Here is an 18730-nt window from a genome sequence, read left to right as displayed (position 1 = left end):
CACCCGAATAAGTTTTTCTACTTGTTTAAGTCGGGGTCCACGTTAATCAATTCATGGTACAAATATATACTGTCAGCATAATACAACCAACCGGCTTACTTTTAAGCGTGTAAAAGGAGGCGTGGTTGATGCATGACTGAAATGTAAGATGTGTTGGCTTTACCCCAGAGGTGATGAACCATGTAAAGGTTGCCGATCTGGGAGAAAAAGCCTCCTACGGCTTCGCTGTTGTGCTGGCGTAACCCGATAGCTCTCGCCCTGCGAACGACAACAAGGCACTTTGTTTGAACAGCAGCTCCACACAAGGGAAGAACAAAACATACTTTTTAAAACATACTAAGCAAACTTTAACTGTGGGGAGAGGCAAAATGAACTTTTTTGTAGTAGCGAGAGAGAGAACAGAGTGAAATGAGTCAAACAGAGAACAATAGTAGGTATGATAATCATTAACCTATTCATTATTCACTGTCTGGAATGGACGTATGCTGTTTTTAGGTTGAAATGGAGAGGTAATTGTTTTTAGCGACACCAAGTGATCACAATAATTCATGAAGTTACTCTCAGGATGCAGCAAGTTGAATGATGTGGACACATTTGTTACTGGATACTTATATGAGTACATAATATGCAACTAGAATTATTTGACACTTGTTTATGTTGACAAATGTGATTTTTTAGACTGCAATATTCAATAAAGGACACTTATTAAGTACAGCACAGGCCAAAAGTTTGGACACACCTTCTCATTTCAAGGGGTTTTCTTTATTTTCATGACTATTTACATTGTAGATTGTCCCTGAAGGCATCAAAACTATCACACCTGTGAAGTGAAAACCATTTTAGGTGACTACCTCTTGAAGCTCATGGAGAGAATGCCAAGAGAGTGCAAAGCAGTAATCAGAGCAAAGGGTGGCTATTTTGAAGGAACTAGAATATAAAACATGTTTTCAGTTATTTCACCTTTTTGTTATTAAGTACATAACTCCACATGTGTTCATTCATAGTTTTGATGCCTTCAGTGACACTCTACAATGTAAATAGTCATGAAAATAAAGAAAACACATTGAATGAGAAGGTGTGTCCAAACTTTTGGCCTGTACTGTATATGTGTAGATAATATGCAACTAGGGCTGGGCGATATATCGAATATACTCGATATATCGCGGGTTTGTCTCTGTGTGATATAGAAAATGACTATATTATAATATTCGAGTATACATTCTCACGTAGTTGCTTTTAGCTGACAGAAAGAAGGTGCGAATCTGGTAACAAATGAAGGAAGAATTAATTCCCAAGAAAAACAGCAGGGAGTCCATCGTCTGGCGGCGGTTTGGCTTCAAGCGGGAAGATGTTGAACAATTATGCGGCAAAAGCGTTGTTACAAAAAGTAGCATTACTGCTAATATGTAGCATGATTTGAAAAGTCACCCGCTAGAGAATGAGTGCTTGAAACTCCGCATGTCAACATCTCCGTTCGGTGCCACACCAACATAATGCCCAAGCAACCATTTCCACATCAACACCGTATGAAAAAAAAAATCAACAACAGAAGGAGATAATATGATTTCCTATTGTGCACTAATTAATTATGTTATTGAAATATCTTGTGTGACATCATGCACAAAAGTGCACTTTATTTGTTTTAAACTATTGTGGCGTTCTGTACAAAAAGTGCACTTTAATTTAGTGTTGTTTTGATATGTCATCTTAGTGACATCATGCACAAAAGTGCACTAATAGCTTGTTTTAAAAAGTCTCTGACAATCTTGCACTTTCTGTTTTTGAAATGACATGAATGTTTGTGCTACTGCTTAATAACTGTTTAATAAATACACTTTTGGTCAATTGACATAGTTGTGATTTCCCTCTCGGCATGAAAGTTTAAAATGAGCATATATTAATGCAGTATGAAGAAGAATGTGTTAATGTAGACACATAGAATCATCATACTGCTGTGATTATATGCATCAAGTGTTCATTCAAGGCGAAGGCAAAATATCGAGATATATATCGTGTATCGTGACATGGCCTAAAAATATCGAGATATTATTAAAAGGCCATATCGCCCAGCCCTATATGCAACTATAATTATTTGATACTGAATGTGCTTTTTTTAGACTGCAATATTGTTCAATAAAAGGACACTTATTATGTATGTCTAGCTTGTGTGCTATTGTGCGCTTAGCTGTTGTGTAGCTGCTAGCTCCTATAGTAGCTCTTTTTGTTAGTAACTTGACCAAAATAGAAAAAAAGACCAACCCTGTGTGTTTATCAGAGGCGACTACATGTCAAGTAAACACGCTGCAGGACTGCGTGTATCAGATTTTACGTGCAATTTGATAACATATTGTTAGTATCGGTACACGTGTGATGAATTCATGCGGTCTTACCAGTAATTGCCCCACTCGATCATGGTTCCTGGCTGGAGGAGAGAAAACAGGCAGGGGTCAGTGGTGCTCATACAGTGAGAAGATAAGTATTTAAAGTGTGTGTGGCCCTTTAAGAAAAAAAACATGTGGCCAATACAGCTGCTAACCCAGCATTGTATTGACCGAGTTAAAGTTAAGTTAAAATATAAGCTAAAATAAAGTTGTTGTTTGTGAAGCAGTAGTTTACAACTTTATGACAATTGTTAGATTACTAGCTGTAAATAGTGCCACAATACCAGAATTTCAATAGTAGATACCGGATGAATGTTCACGATTCTCGATATTCGTTTGATACTACGATAATGTAAAATGTTACCAATCGACGGGAAATCGACAGAATAATTTTTCTAAGGTGTGTTCTTAGCAGCTATAGAAGCAACTTGGTTGCACACTTCTGCAGGTTTTCTGCACGCTGTGGTATTACACACTTCTTGGGCTTGAGGTGGCGGATCTCCGTACTCTCTCACATCCCGAATACTTTAATGATCGCATGTATGTGATTACGATACTGAAATAAGTCTGTGTCAATGTATTTTTTAAGTGTTGGTATCAAAGTATTGACACTTTTTCCAACCTAAACTGTAAAATATAATCATAAAAATTATTAAGAAATAGTATAAATTATTCACATATGTCACGGTGAAGTGAAGTGAATTATATTTATATAGCGCTTTTCTCTAGTGACTCAAAGCGCTTCTACATAGTGAAACCCAATATCTAAGTTACATTTAAACCAGCGTGGGTGGCACTGGGAGCAGGTGGGTAAAGTGTCTTGCCCAAGGACACAACGGGAGTGACTAGGATGGCGGAAGCGGGGATCGAACCTGGAACCCTCAAGTTGCTGGCACGGCCACTCTACCAACCGAGCTATACCGCCCCACAAGTGAGTAGTGATGACCAACTGGGTTGTGTAAGTGGCATAGTGTTGTAAAACAGACCATTGTGGTATGGATTAATATTCATTTCAATGACTTCATTGCCATAAATTCCGGACTATAAGCCCGCTATTTTTTTCCATACACTTTGAACCTTGCGGCTTATAAAATGGTGTGGCTAATGTATGGATTTTTCTTCTCTGATGGCCATAGAGCAAATATTGTGGTTTTCGTTAAACATGTGCAAATACATTTAAATGGTGTGTTTGTGCTATGGCACCATCTTTTGGACAATTTCTCTTACTGCAGGTGCTGCTGGGTGAATATGAATTCCTGCTGTTTAAAGATTTGAACCTGAAATACAAGTATATAGTATATTGTATATATCAGTGGTCCCCAACCTTTTTGTAGCTGGGGACCGGTCGACGCTTGAAAATGGGAGGGGGGGTAGAAAAAAAAAAAAATATATATTTTTTTTGTCATAAAGAAATACAATCATGTGTGCTTACGGACTGTATCCCTGCAGACTGTATTGATTTATATTGATACATAATGTATATATTGTGTTTTTTATCTTGATTTAATTAAAAAAAAAAAACTTTTTTTTTTTTTTTTCCAATTTCTTGTGCGGCTGCGGCCCGGTGGTTGGGGACCACTGGTATATATGATATAGACATAATACAATATATCAGTATATATAATACACTGTACATATATTATGTAAATATTACGTAAAAATTTAATATTTTAAGTAAATATTATGTAAATATTACGTATATATGTTATATTTTATATCGCTATATTTAGTCTATTTATCCAATCCAATCCACTTTATTTATATAGCACATTTAAACAACAAAAATGTTTCCAAAGTGCTGCACAACAATATTAAAAACAATATTCAAATATTATCCTTAGCTCCACCAATGACTAAATAAAAACAAAAAATAAATCAATATAAAAACAATATAAAAAAAATATGATTAAAAACTATTTTAAAGGGTAAAACCAATTAAAACAGTAAATAGAAATAACAATTTATAAAAAACACAGAGGACAACAGAGGACCACACAACTCACGTAGTGTTAAAAGCCAAAGAATAAAAGTGGGTCTTAAGACGAGACTTAAAACTCTCCACTGTTTATTTATACCTGCATTGTCCTTTCCATCCTTACACTTTCCATCATTGTAACTGAGCTACTGTGTGAAACAATTTCCCTTGTGGATCATTAAAGTTTGTCTAAGTCTAAGTCTAAGTCCTGTTCCCGACTTCTAATCGCCCATAGCGTTTATACTCGTAAATAAGGTTGTGTCGTCCGCAAATAAAATACACTTAAACAGTTTTGGTTATATAAATTTGTTTTATTTTGATCTTTTTCCATTTATTTATTTATTATTATTTTTAATTTTTAATCTTCATGTGTCTTACTTGTATGTTATCTTTTCTCTACTCGTGGTTCTTACTTTTTTTTTTACAAGTTTTATTATTTTTACTTTCCACCGTTCCTCAGAGGGAGCCGTCTGCCTCAGGGGTTATCGGCCCTGCTGTGGGGGCGCTTTGTGTCAGCGTCCTGGTGGCCATGGTCTGATGACCTCCTGGTGCAGGTGGCTCCAGTGATAGTGTTTACTCACATCTCTCCTCTGTACTCAATCATGTATTCATTTGTTTATGTTTAGTATCTGTGTCCTTGTGTGTATGTGATAATGGGGGATCCGAGTCATCAGGGTATTGTTTTTAACTTTGTAAAGCACTTTGGGTTGCATTTATTTTATGTCTGAAAAGTGTTTTATGGATACATTTTGATTGATTGATTGATTGATTGACATACATGAGAAACAGTATTGGTCCAAGGACTGATCCTTGTGGCACTCAACTACTACTATGTAGGGCAGATTTCCAATTGTTAACTTCCACAAACTGTTTTCGGTCCTTCAGCTAACTTTTGACCCACTCCTCTTCCATATTTGTACAGTTAGTCCAATAAAACTTATGATCGATCGTATCAAACGCTTTTTGAAGTACTTACTAAATATTTGTTTTCTATCTATTGCAGTTGAAATTTCTTCTACCAAATCAATCATTGCTGTTGTTGAGTGATTGGGACAAAACCCATTCTGACTGTTATTTAAATGTTACATCTATTAATACATGTATTTAACCTGAAAACAAAAAATGTCTCTAATATATTTGAGAACTGTGGCAGCAGTGATATTAGTCTGTAATTCGAGCACTCGTGTTTGTTACCACCGTTATATAGTGGTATTACTTTAGCAATCATCACAGGATCTGGAAATATCCCTTAAATTACAAATGGTTCGACAACTAGATCAATGATGCTCTTTACAAATGTCATACTCATGTCTACATAATCAGTAACAACAAAGACGGCGCTCACCCGGAGTTGGTAGGACCTGAGCTCATAGATGTTGGGTCCCTCTCTGGGCACCGGTTCGTTCCAGAAACTGAATTCCAGCAGAAGCTGGTTCCTGCGAGACAGGAGCATCTTCCCACGCTCCTTCCTGTACTCTGTGAACTCCTGCATGGGGGACAAGAACTCATCAGTGCACCCGACTTGAGGGTGATGGGGAAACCGAACGGGCATGACCTCTGACCTTGTTCTGACGCAGCTTATTCATCACCTCTGTCAGAGCTGGGTAACCACCTCTGTAACGCCACAAATGAACTAAGCCAGAGAAGACAAAATAAAATCAGTAAAACATGTCAACGACTTAATTAAAGGGCCACTCTGATGTTGACAATTTTTAGGTCCTCCCTTTTTCATTATTTGGGCTTTTCAACTGGTGGCCCAAGGATTTTAAAAACACAAGAATGTCCTTGAAACAACAGAGCACTCCTGTAACTCTGACACAACAAATAAGACCAACATCCAATGCTTTCTGTAAACATAGAAAATAAGACTAATAATAAGAGGACTAGTCCAATCATCAAGACATTTCTTGACAAACAAAAAATAATAATTTACATACAAAACTGCAAGTTATAATTGTCAAACCATGCATATACCGGTGTGTGTAAAATAAAACATACTGATGCATGCTAAGGGGGGTTTTGCAGTATATTACACAGTACAATTGGCGGCGCTGATGTAAATAATCCTACCAGCCTGGTCCTGTTCTCCATACCAAGTATTCCAGGTGCCCACCAGCTCACAGGGGTAGTACTTATCAGCATGGATGGAGGGCAAAACCTCCTCGCTGCGACAAACAACACACAAACGAATCAAACTGTCATTTACCTTCATCCAACATTGGGTTAAGTAACTATAGTCTAAAAACCACAATAACATGCCTTCGTGTTGTAGGTGTAGTAGGGTATACCGGTACTAATAAAGTAATGAGGTAGTAATTAAAGAATGTACGATACTGCCTTTGAAAAATACTGGTACGTCCTTTGTGCTTCTTCGTTGTCAAAGCTAAGTGCTTCTTTCCTATTTTGTGTTTTCCTCGAAATATTTCATACCCTTCTTTAGCCCCTTTCCAACACATTTTGTAGTCTTATCGAATTCACAAAGCTCTTGCTCTCTTTGTTCCACCGCTTCACTTTCAACGAGAAGACAGCAAGATCTCGACTCGAAGAAAAAAAACCGCTAGTATGGCTTTGTGTTCTTCTTGCACCCTTCTCATGCTAGAGAGACGTGTCCGCCAGTTAGAGCAGAGGAACTTTTTGTGACTTTAGATGCTGTGGACACGCTTGCTAGTAGGGAAGTAAAAAGAAAAAGATTTTTGAATGAATTGCGATTCTAATATGTAAGAATTATTAACCAATTAAAAATATATATATTTTTAAATCTATTTATCAGAGCTGTTTGAGGACTGTAGTTAATCATAGAACTGGCACCCAATGTTATTAAAAAAAGTAATGATTTTGAATAGAGATGTCCGATAATGGGTTTTTTGCCGATATCCGATATTGTCCAACTCTTAATTACCGATTCCGATATATACAGTCGTGGAATTAACACATTATTATGCCTAATTTTGTTGTGATGCCCGGCTGGATGCATTAAACAATGTAACCAGGTTTTCCAAAATAAATTAGTATAATTAGTAAGTTATGGAAAAAAATGCCAACATGACACTGCCATATTTATTATTGAAGTCACAAAGTGCATTCTTTTTTTCAACATGCCTCAAAACAGCAGCTTGGAATTTGGGACTTGCTCTCCCTGAGAGAGACTATGAGGAGGTTGAGGTGGGCGGGGTTGGGTGGGGCGTGGTTGAGGTGGGGAGTAGCGGGGGGTGTATATTGTAGCGTCCCGGAAGAGTTAGTGCTGCAAGGGGTTCTGGGTATTTGTTCTGTTGTGTTTATGTTGTGTTACGGTGCGGATGTTCTCCCGAAATGTGTTTGTCATTCTTGTTTGGTGCATATTTGTAGCAGTGTTAAAGTTGTTTATACGGTCACCCTCAGTGTGACCTGTATGGCTGTTGACCAAGTATGCCTTGCATTCACTTGTGTGTGTGAAAAGCCGTAGATATTATGTGACTGGGCCGGCACGCAAAGGCAGTGCCTTTAAGGTTTATTGGCGCTCTGTACCTCTCCCTACGTCCGTGTACACAGCGGCGTTTTAAATGTTTTAAAAATTCTTAAATTTTACTTTTTGAAACCGATACCGAAAATTATTAGGCAAGACACTTCACCCTTGCTCCTGATGGCTGCTGGTTAGCGCCTTGGATGGCAGCTCCCGCCATCAGTGTGTGAATGTGTGTGTGAATGTGGAAATACTGTCAAAGCGCTTTGAGTACCTTGAAGGTAGAAAAGCGCTATACAAGTATAACCCATTTATCATTATCATTTATACCAATAATTTCCGATATCACATTTTAAAGCATTTATCGGTCGATAATATCGGCAGTCCGATATTATCGGACATCCCAAGTTGTCAATATTCAGTGTTTTATCGTTCATAGTTAATATTGTAAATCCCACTTTCTTTATTTCCATGTACATTCTGGGTGTCTCATTCAGTAAAAAAAATGTAAAATTACATTCCGTTTTTTTAAGGTCTGTCATAATGTTTTTAGCATTCAATCAGACGTTATTGTGAGGTTTTGTGTTAGTGTTCCTAAAAATCGATATACCGGCCCCCAGACACATTTTTTCTCTAAATTTGGCCCCCCCGAGGCAAAATAATTGCCCGGGCCTGCGCTAGTCCGACGGTCTGACTCTACCAACCACCACATCGCGAAGTAAACGTGCGAAAATCCGGTGTTCAAGCACAATCGTGATATATAGAATATTGCATTATATCGAACTTTGAGTGTATTTTTAATGTATCATAAGATTTTCTGGTCAAATGAAGCCAATAACGACATTTGTGTGGTCCCCTGCATTTTGAAAAGTATCAAAATACATTTGGGTATCAGGTCCACGCCAATGTCAAGTCAGGTTTGGGAGCCTAAGTGGAAGCCAACTATAAGTTGTTGGCCTGCAGACATCTACGGCATGTGCAGATGACTCCTTAAACACCTCACAAGAATAGACTGCACGGATGTATTTTTACAGACTGTCGCGCTTGGCCCACTTTGCCCGCGGTTACGGGTCCAACTAACTGCGCGGCAAGTTAATTAAGGATCACACAGAGGTGAAACTTTCATGGAAGAACACGTACCAGAGCTTGTTGTATGCATCAAGGCACTCCGGCTTTACATTATGGACTGAAAACAAAGAAGAATGTTAATTATTACCACAGGGGTACAAGAATATGTGGTTTGATAGCAAAGCTGTAGACTTACATTGGATTTTGTAGAGGTTACTTTCCTCATTTTTGGTCAGCAGGGTTGAATGTGCATCCTTTCTGGGATCAACTTTCCTGACAAATAATGACTTGAACCAACTGTCTTCTCTGTTGATGCCGGATGTGGAAAACACCCTGCAAAACAAGGAGTCGTCGTCAAACGCTGGATGACAGTCACATTTTTTCTACAACATAATATACAAACCCAATAAACCAGTGAAGTTGGCACGTTGTGTAAATGGTAAATAAAAACAGAATACAATGATTTGCTAATCCTTTTCAACCTATATTCAATTGAATAGACTGCAAAGATAAGATACTTCACGTTCGAACAGGAAAACTTTGTTATTTTTTGCAAATATTAGCTCATTTGGAATTTGATGCCTGCAACATGTTTCAAAAAAGCTGGCACAAGTGGCAAAAAAGACTGAGAAAGTTGAGGAATGCTCATCAAACAGGTGAACAGGCTAATTGGGAACAGGTGGGTGCATTGATTGGGTATAAAAGCAGCTTCCATGAAATGCTCAGTCATTCACAAACAAGGATGGGGCGAGGGTCACCACTTTGTGAACAAATGCATGAGCAAATTGTCGAACAGTTTAAGAAAAACATTTCTCAACCAGCTATTGCAAGGAATTTAGGGATTTCACCATCTACGGTCTGTAATATCATCAAAGGGTTCAGAGAATCTGGAGAAATCACGGCACAAAAGCAGCTAAGCCCGTGACCTTCGATCCCTCAGGCTGTACTGCATCAACAAGCGACATCAGTGTGTAAAGGATATCACCACATGGGCTCAGGAACAGTTCAGAAACCCACTGGCAGTAACTACAGTTGGTCGCTACATCTGTAAGTGCAAGTTAAAACTATCCTATGCAAGGTGGAAACCGTTTATCAACAACACCCAGAAACGCAGTTGGCTTCGCTGGGCCTGAGCTCATCTAAGATGGACTGGTCCGTAATATCATCAAAAGGTTCAGAGAATCTGGAGAAATCACTGCACATAAGCGATGATATTACGGACCTTCAATCCCTTAGGCCACATATGTCAGAGTCAAGGCCCGCGGGCCATATCCGGCCCGCGAGAAGGTTTTTTACGGCCCTTGGGATGATCTTGATTTATTATTAGAACCGGCCCGCAGACCGCAGATCTTTTTTTTTTTTTTTTTTTTTTTTTTTTTAGACCGCAGATCTTTTACACGCACCAAGCGGATGCCGGTCCAAGGTTCCGAAAGGGGGCGAGCGGCCCGCCGGGACGCGCCTGCCGGCCGAAGGGCTGCAGCCCGGCCGTCAGTCGCGGAGCCCGCCGTGCCACGCGCGCCAAGGGGGCGGGCCGAAACCCGGCCCCGAGGCCCTGAGACTTCTGCTTTGTTTCCCCAAACCGCGCGTCACCGCCGGGCCCGCACCACCGTCGGGCTGCAGCCCGAGCGTCGGTGGCGGAACCCGTCATGTGCCGCGCGCGCCAAGCGGAGCGGGGGGGTCAAGCGGGCCGAAACCCGCAGGCCACCCCCTCACCACGAGGCCCTGAGACTTCTGCGTTTGACCCCTACGCGCGGCCCGTCGGGACGCGCCCGCCGTCAAGCCACGAGGGCCAGCCGTCGCGTCGCGGAGCCCGCCGTGCCACGCGCGCCAAGGGGCGGGCCGAAACCAGCGGGGGGTTTCGGGCACCCAACTCGCCTCCCTCCCACGGAGGGAGGAGGGGGGTTTAATGTGAACATTACTGTGCAATCACATATTTAGAGTTTTTACTCAATTCAAGTTTAAAAGTTAAAGTTTAATATTTGTTTTCACTGCATGTTACTTCTCCTTAAACAAAGTGTTGTTTTTGATTTATAGATTTTTGCACTTTATTTTATTGTATTTCAATTTAATTATATTTTAAAAATATTTCAGTTGAGTGGATGATAGAAAATTGCTATTATTGTTTTTTTCTTTGAAGTAAATTTAGCCCACTTTTGCTAAAATAGAAAATATAGGCTACTGATGGTGCCTTGAATACCGGTTTCTTTCATTTAATGTTCATGTTATGGGGATTTTTATATAAAGGAAATTTGTCTTTTGTGTCTGTTGAAAATTAAAGATTACTGACAGAGCCATAAGAAAATATTGCTTTATTTATCTGATCATATTGGAATATATTTGTTAGGTTTTCAGTAGGTTCAATTAGGTTCACTAGACTATATGCGTCATTTAAAAATTTTTCAATGAACATTCGAACAGTCCGGCCCTCGGCTTGTAGCTAAATTTTTTATTTGGCCCTCCGTCCATTTGACTTTGACACCCCTGCCTTAGGCGGTACGGCATCAAAAAGCGATATCAGTGTGTAAAGGATATCACCACATGGGTTCAGGAACACTTCGGAAAACCACTGTCAATAACTACAGTTGGTCGCTACATCTGTAAGTGCAAGTTAAAACTCTACTATGCAAAGCAAAAGCCATTTATCAACAACACCCAGAAACGCTGCCGGCTTCGTTGGGCCTGAGCTTATCTAATATGGACTAATGCAAGGTGGAAAAGTGTTCTGTGGTCTGACGAGTCCACATTTCAAATTGTTTTTGGAAACTGTGGACGTCGTGTCCTCCGGACCAAAGAGGAAAAGAACCATCCGGATTGTTATAGGCGCAAAGTTCAAAAGCCAGCATCTGTGATGGTATGGGGGTGTATTAGTGCCAAAGGCATGGGTAACTTACACAGCTGTGAAGGTACCATTAATGCTGAAAGGTACATACTGGTTTTGGAGCAACATATGTTGCCATCCAAGCAACGTTATGAAGGACACCCCTGCTTATTTCAGCAAGACAATGCCAAGCCATGTGTTACAACAGCATGGCTTCATAGTAAAAGAGTGCAGGTACTAGACTGGCCTGCCTGTAGTCCAGACCTGTCTTCCATTGAAAATGTGTGGTGAAGTATGAAGCGTAAAATACCACAAGGGAGACCCCCGGACTGTTGAACAACTTAAGCTGTACATCAAGCAAGAATGGGAAAGAATTCCACCTGAAAAGCTTAAAAAATTGGGTCTCCTCAGTTCCCAAACGTTTACTGAGTGATGTTAAAAGGAAAGGCCATGTAACACAGTGGTAAATATGCCCCTTTGCCAACTTTTTTGCAATGTGTTGCTGCCATTAAATTCTATGTTAATGATTATTTGCCAAAAAAATGAAGTTTCTCAGCTCAAACATTAAATATCTTGTCTTTGCAGTTTATTCAATTAAATATAAGTTGAAATTGATTAGCAAATCATTGTATTCTGTTTTTATTTATGAATTACACAACGTGCCAACTTCACTGGTTTTGGGTTTTGTATAAACCACAGCAGCACAGACTAGGTAGGTGTGTAATCACCCCGGGCTGGGTCTCCACAGTGGTTGCGTTTCATGCTTGACGGCGTCATCGTGAGTAACGACTGGACCGCTGTTTTCTGAGTTCAACCACTATACACCAATACTCATGACGTAGAACAGTGTTTTTTAACCACAGTGTTTCCCAGCTGTGGTCCGTATGGGCCGCAGCAGTATCCAGTAATGCACTTTTCCACCACTTGTGGCAGTCATGACAATACCAAACAAACAGAAGAAGTCTGGAGCTAAAGTTGCAGAGAAGTTTCATAGCCACAAATATTATGACTCCAGTGGTGAAATTATTTTTTTATTTGCACTTTAAATGTTATTGATGGTTTATCGAAGAAACATTACTTACTTTATTTTAGTACAATATAATTGTCTCTTCTCATGCAGTACATATGATTAGTACTTATTTTACAAATCAAGCAAAGTCTAAGATTTATTTTATATCACGTGGTTTCATACCATTTGATAAGGATGTTAAAGACCTACTGAAATGAATTTTTTTTATTTAAACGGGGATAGCAGATCCATTCTATGTGTCATACTTGATCATTTCCCGATATTGCCATATTTTTGCTGAAAGGATTTAGTAGAGAACAACGACGATAAAGGTCGCAACTTTTGGTCGCTGATAAAAAAAAGCCTTGCCTATACCGAAAGTAGCGTGACGTCACCGGAGGAAGGAATCCTCACATTTCCCCATTGTTTACAATGCAGCGAGAGAGATTCAGACCGAGAAAGCGACGATTACCCCATTAATTTGAGCGAGGATGAAAGATTTGTGGATGAGGAACGTTAGAGTGAAGGACTAGAATGCAGTGCAAGACATATCTTTTTTCGCTCTGACCGTAACTTAGGTACAAGCTGGCTCATTGGATTCCACACTCTCTCCTTTTTCTATTGTGGATCACGGATTTGTATTTTAAACCACCTCGGATACTATATCCTCTTGAAAATGAGAGTAGAGAACGCAAAATGGACATTCACAGTGACTTTTATCTCCACGACAATACATCGGCGATGCTCTTTAGCTACGGAGCTAACGTGATAGCATCGGGCTCAAAAGCAGATAGAAACAAAATAAATAAATCCCTGACTGGAAGGATAGACAGAAGATCAACAATACTATTAAACCATGGACATGTAAATACACGGTTAATAATTCCCAGCTTGGCGAAGCTTAACAATGCTGTTGCTAACGACGCCATTGAAGCTAACTTAGCAACGGGACCTCACAGAGCTATGCTAAAAACATTAGCGCTCCACCTACGCCAGCCAGCCCTCATCTGCTCATCAACACCCATGCTCACCTGCGTTCCAGCGATCGACGGAAGGACGAAGGACTTCACCCGATCATCCGTGCGGTCGGCGGCTAGCGTCGGCTAGCGCGTCTGCTATCCAAGTCAAAGTCCTCCTGGTTGTGTTGATACAGCCAGCCGCAAATACACCGATCCCACGTACAACTTTCTTCTTTGCAGTCTTCATTGTTCATTAAACAAAGTGCAAAAGATTCACCAACACAGATGTCCAGAATACTGTAGAATTTTGAGATGAAAACAGAGCTTTTTTGTATTGGATTCAATGGGGTACCAATACTTCCGTTTCAACGATTGACGTCACGCGCATACGTCATCATATATAGACGTTTTCAACCGGAAGTTATGCGGGAAATTTAAAATTGCACTTTATAAGTTAACCCGGCCGTATTGGCATGCGTTGCAATGTTAAGATTTCATCATTGATATATAAACTATCAGACTGCGTGTTCGGTAGTAGTGGGTTTCAGTAGGCCTTTAAACTAAGTATGTTAGATATAATTATTGAATACGATTAAAACAAAGTATAATTCAGGGTCAGTCTTGTACCCCTGTGGTAATAATTCAGAGTTAACATTTGAGTCTATAGTTAAACAATAGGGCCCTGCGGTCAAAAAGTTTAAGAACCCCTGACATAGAACACATATCCTAGTTTATCCAAAATATCAAAACTTTTCATATTGGGACAAGTACTCCCGCCGCAAAGCTCTGACAAAATTTGCAGAGTTAACACTCCACAAAATTCCTCTGCAAAAAAAATGATGGTGAATAAAATGTCCATTGGACTCCCTATCATAATATAAGGTATACATTTATTCGAGTCTACCAAATATTCACTTACTTATTTTTTGGACCCGCCGAGTTCCTGGCCGTTTGTTTTGTGACTCACGGGTCCAGTCCGACCAGCCGTGTTTACTCCAAATTTCCGTCACTTTGAACGCCAACTTCATGAATTTAATCAATTAAAAATATACCATAACTGAAACCTCCTTTTTTCTGTGTATTTGGCTATGACAGCAGCCTTTTAAAAATAATAGTAATAGATTATATTTATATATTTCACGCTTTTCTAGACCATTGTTCCCAACCACTGGTCCGGGGATCGATACTGGTCCATGACGCATTTGCTACCGAGCCGCAGAGAAATATTAAATAATTTATAAATGACTGCATTTTCTCCGACTTAACGTTCGCCTGTCCCACTCAACACACCAATAAGCTTTTATATAGATGTACAATTAAAGTTGCAATTTGTTATATTTGTTATAACTTTGTGACATGATACAAACCACATTAATTTATATATGAAATATAAATGTGACAGATTTCCATTTGAATCTCATTGCAAAAAAACAAACAGGCCCAGGCATCCTACTAATTCAGCGTTATAGTGAGTTGTATTTTTCATGCACTTATTTTTGCTGTATTTATCTGGCGCAAGTGGAAAGCCCGTCCCTGAAAATAATGCCTGCGTGGCGCAAAAAAGGTTGGGGACCACTGTTCTAGACCAGTGGTTCTCAAATGGGGGTACGCGTACCCCTGGGGGTACTTGAAGGTATGCCAAGGGGTACGTGAGAATTTTTTAAAATATTCTAAAAAAAGCAACAATTCAAAAATCCTTTATAAATATATTTATTGAATAATACTTCAACAAAATATGAATGTAAGTTCATAAACTGAACATCAAATCAAGTAGGCAATTCCATTCATTACAATGCAACAATGCAATATTCAGTGTTGACAGCTACATTTTTTGTGGGCATGTCCCATAAATATTGAAGTTAAAAATTTATTTTTTTGTGAAGAAATGTTTAAAATTAAATTCATCAATCCAGATGGATCTCTATTACAATCCCCAAAGAGGGCACTTTAAGTTGATGATTACTTCTATGTGTAGAAATATTTATTTATAATTGAATCACTTGTTTATTTTTCAACAAGTTTTTAGTTATTTTTATATCTTTATTTCCAAATAGTTCAAGAAAGACCACTACAAATGAGCAATATTTTGCACTGTTATACAATTTAATAAATCAGAAACTGATGACATAGTGCTGTATTTTACTTCTTTATCTCTTTTTTTCCAACCAAAAATGCTTTGCTCTGATTAGGGGGTACTTGAATTAAAAAAATGTTCAAAGGGGGTACATCACTGAAAAAAGGTTGAGAACCACTGTTCTAGACAATCAAAACACTTCTGAGAACCCATCATTCACTCTTCTCCACATTCACACATTGACGGTGGTAAGCTACATTTGTTGCCCTGGGATAGACTGACGGAAGGACATTACGACCATGACTAGGATGGCAGAAGCTGGAATCGAACTAGGAACCCTCAAGTCGCTGGCACGACCGAAGCCGCTCTACCATCTGAGTCACCCCGTCCCAAAAATGGGGTAAATATTAAGAAAGTTCTGACATTTTTAACAAAAAATCTTGAGCACCATTGACTTTGTATTGAAGAAGTTGACCAGAAACTAAGTGCATTTTCACCGGTTTTAAAAATCCATAACTTTCTTAACCATTGTCGCAGGAAAATTACACTTATATCACTTTACTCATCTTTGCACGACATGCCCGTTAATATTTTTAAATAATTTACACATACCTACATTGACTTGTGGTAGCTTTCGCATCCATCTTTAAGTACCAAACTGACCTTGACCATAAATACCAATACATGACTGAAAATGATACCGTTTGTCTCAAATCCGCAACCAAACCACGTTAACCCTAAAATCTCACAACACGTCATTCAAAGCTAAATATTTTTTTCCATGTAAGTTCGGATAAAATTGACTACTATTGAAGATTGTTTAGCATGTCCCGGAGCTAGCTTGCAACCCCACAACACAATCCTCCTGCACGCCCGCCAATAATACCACATCCATAACGGTCGCCGTTAAACAATAAAACCTTCATGGCAGCCGCACCTGGTCCAAACGAGGAGCTGTCCGACGGAGTGGGCCCCGCTTTTAGCCCGGGCTAAGCCGCCGCTCACTCTCTGAAGGACTCCGGACGCCATTTTTCCACGCAGGCTGCAGGGTGCTGTGCACACAAGTGACCACTAGGTGGCGGTGGAGCCTCGCGGTGCTCGTAATGTACTTACATGGCCAGTAGAACAAGCCTTTGACGTAATGCAAAATGTCAACAAGAATGATGGATTATTTTCAAAAAAAGTGACACATTTCCTATCCTTTAATTGCGAGTGTACTAGTCTCATTGTATTTATTTTTAAAACCGTGCTTTTTTACTGAAGCTTAATTTTAGTGATATTTCATACTTTGTAATGAATACAGTTGTTCAAGTAGTGCTAATGCTAGCAGTAACCAGTCGAGTGTCTTCCTGATAAAGGTCAGTTTTTCCTTTACTAATGTTTCCTAATTCTTAAATTAGTGTGTCTTTTTTATCTATCCTCCTGAAACACACAGGAATTAAGTGAGTTAACAAGCCACAGTAGTCTTTTTGTTGCCGAAAATTGGAGATGTGGCGTGTGTGTTTGCGAACAATAATAACAATAAGAGGTCGGGTTGCGGGGGCAGTAGCCTAAGCAGAAAATCCCAGACTTCCTTCTTCCCAGCCACTTCGTCCAGCTCCTCGAGTCCTCCCAGGGATGCCGAGGCATTCCCAGGCCTTTTTATTGTGTCCTAATTTTTATTGTAGTTTTAATAACACATACACATGGACATATTATTGTATTATTTGTATATTTTTTCTGTACTTGTGAGCCACAAAGTGTTTTAGGTGAGGGAAAATTCTTAATAGTGAAGCTTTCTTGTTTAATTGCAGCTGCTATTTTATGCTATCCTAACATTGTAATGCTCCTACATTGTAATAAACCGACCAAATAACAATAGTTTGCTTCTCTGTAACATAATCGTTTATCAGATGACCAGTTTTTTTGTTGATGTATAATTCTGAAGCTTATTGTCAATGTATATGGGATATCGCACTGACTTATGGAAGGTTTACAATGAAAACAAAATAGATTTATTATCAGTGTTTCAAAATAATTCTCACCCATGGAGAATATAGGCTGTATAGGTGTGGTACCTATGTGTTAATTTGAATTATTCTAATCCAAATCTTATTTTAATTTTTATATATATATATATATATATATATATATATATATATATATATATATATATATATATATATATATATATATATATATATATATATATATATATATATATATATATATATATATATATATGTGTGTGTGTGTGTGTGTGTGTGCGTGTATGCATATATGGGCTGTCAGATGATTAATTATTTTAATCAGATGAATCACATTTTCAAATTCAGATAAATCATCAATAATCACTGGGTAATGTACTTTAAAGACTGGCTCTACAAAAATAAAAGTATTTTTTTATTTTAGTTGTGCAATGCTTGTTGCAGTGAACTATCTAGTGCTATCTAGGGCTGCAACAACTAATTGATTAAAATCGATTATAAAAATAGTTGCTGATTAATTTAGTCATCGATTCGTTGGATATATGCTATGCGCATGCGCAGAGGCTTTTTTTTTTTTTTTTCAAAAAATTATTATTATTATTTTCTTTAAAATTAAACCTTTATTTATAAACTGCAACATTTACAAACAGCCGAGAAACAAGAATCAAAATAAATATGGTGCCAGTATGCTGTTTTTTTTCAATAAAATACTGGATAGGATAGAAATGTAGTTTGTCTCTTTTATCCGATTATTAATCGATTAATCGAAGTAATAATCGACAGATTAAACGATTATCAAATTAATCGTTAGTTGCAGCCCTAGTGCTAACCAACAGTAGCTATTTACTATGTTACTATGTAACACCTTATTTAGTCTGCTTTTTGTGATGTTGTCGCCTAAAAACTTCAGAAAAATGTGGCAAATGTTATCAATGTTTTTAAGTGTTCTTTCTAACCTTAAAAAAGAACAGGAATTCAACACAAATACTGTATTGATGTTTTATTGGATTTACACCACACAGACTTAAAAGTAGACACGA

At 38.6% G+C, this 18730-nt stretch overlaps 2 protein-coding genes across 6 annotated transcripts in view; one reads left to right on the top strand and one right to left on the bottom strand.

Moving 5' to 3' along the window:
- The window catches only part of LOC133663568 (protein NipSnap homolog 2-like), a 45882-nt gene extending 29090 nt beyond the window's left edge, over nt 1–16792 (bottom strand). For both annotated transcript variants that reach the window (XR_009828375.1, XM_062068129.1), the window contains exons 1-8: nt 16661–16792; nt 9060–9196; nt 8936–8981; nt 6427–6521; nt 5919–5989; nt 5702–5842; nt 2391–2422; nt 164–258 (exon numbers count right to left, since the gene is read on the bottom strand). Coding sequence is in view for 1 of the 2 variants with exons in the window: in XM_062068129.1 (XP_061924113.1) it covers nt 164–258; nt 2391–2422; nt 5702–5842; nt 5919–5989; nt 6427–6521; nt 8936–8981; nt 9060–9196; nt 16661–16752 (709 nt within the window). In the remaining variant the exon portion in view is untranslated. The remainder of the gene's footprint in view (nt 1–163; nt 259–2390; nt 2423–5701; nt 5843–5918; nt 5990–6426; nt 6522–8935; nt 8982–9059; nt 9197–16660) is intronic.
- A 99-nt stretch (nt 16793–16891) lies between these two features.
- The window catches only part of LOC133663564 (elastin-like), a 278983-nt gene continuing 277144 nt past the window's right edge, over nt 16892–18730 (top strand). For all 4 annotated transcript variants that reach the window (XM_062068120.1, XM_062068122.1, XM_062068121.1 and 1 more), the window contains exon 1: nt 16892–17081. The gene's annotated coding sequence lies outside the window, so the exon portion shown is untranslated. The remainder of the gene's footprint in view (nt 17082–18730) is intronic.

This window comes from Entelurus aequoreus, linkage group LG13 (assembly GCF_033978785.1).
Source record: "Entelurus aequoreus isolate RoL-2023_Sb linkage group LG13, RoL_Eaeq_v1.1, whole genome shotgun sequence".
Classification (NCBI taxonomy): domain Eukaryota; kingdom Metazoa; phylum Chordata; class Actinopteri; order Syngnathiformes; family Syngnathidae; genus Entelurus; species Entelurus aequoreus.
Note: the sequence above shows the minus strand (reverse complement) of the source record. Positions and strands in the feature narration are given on the sequence as shown.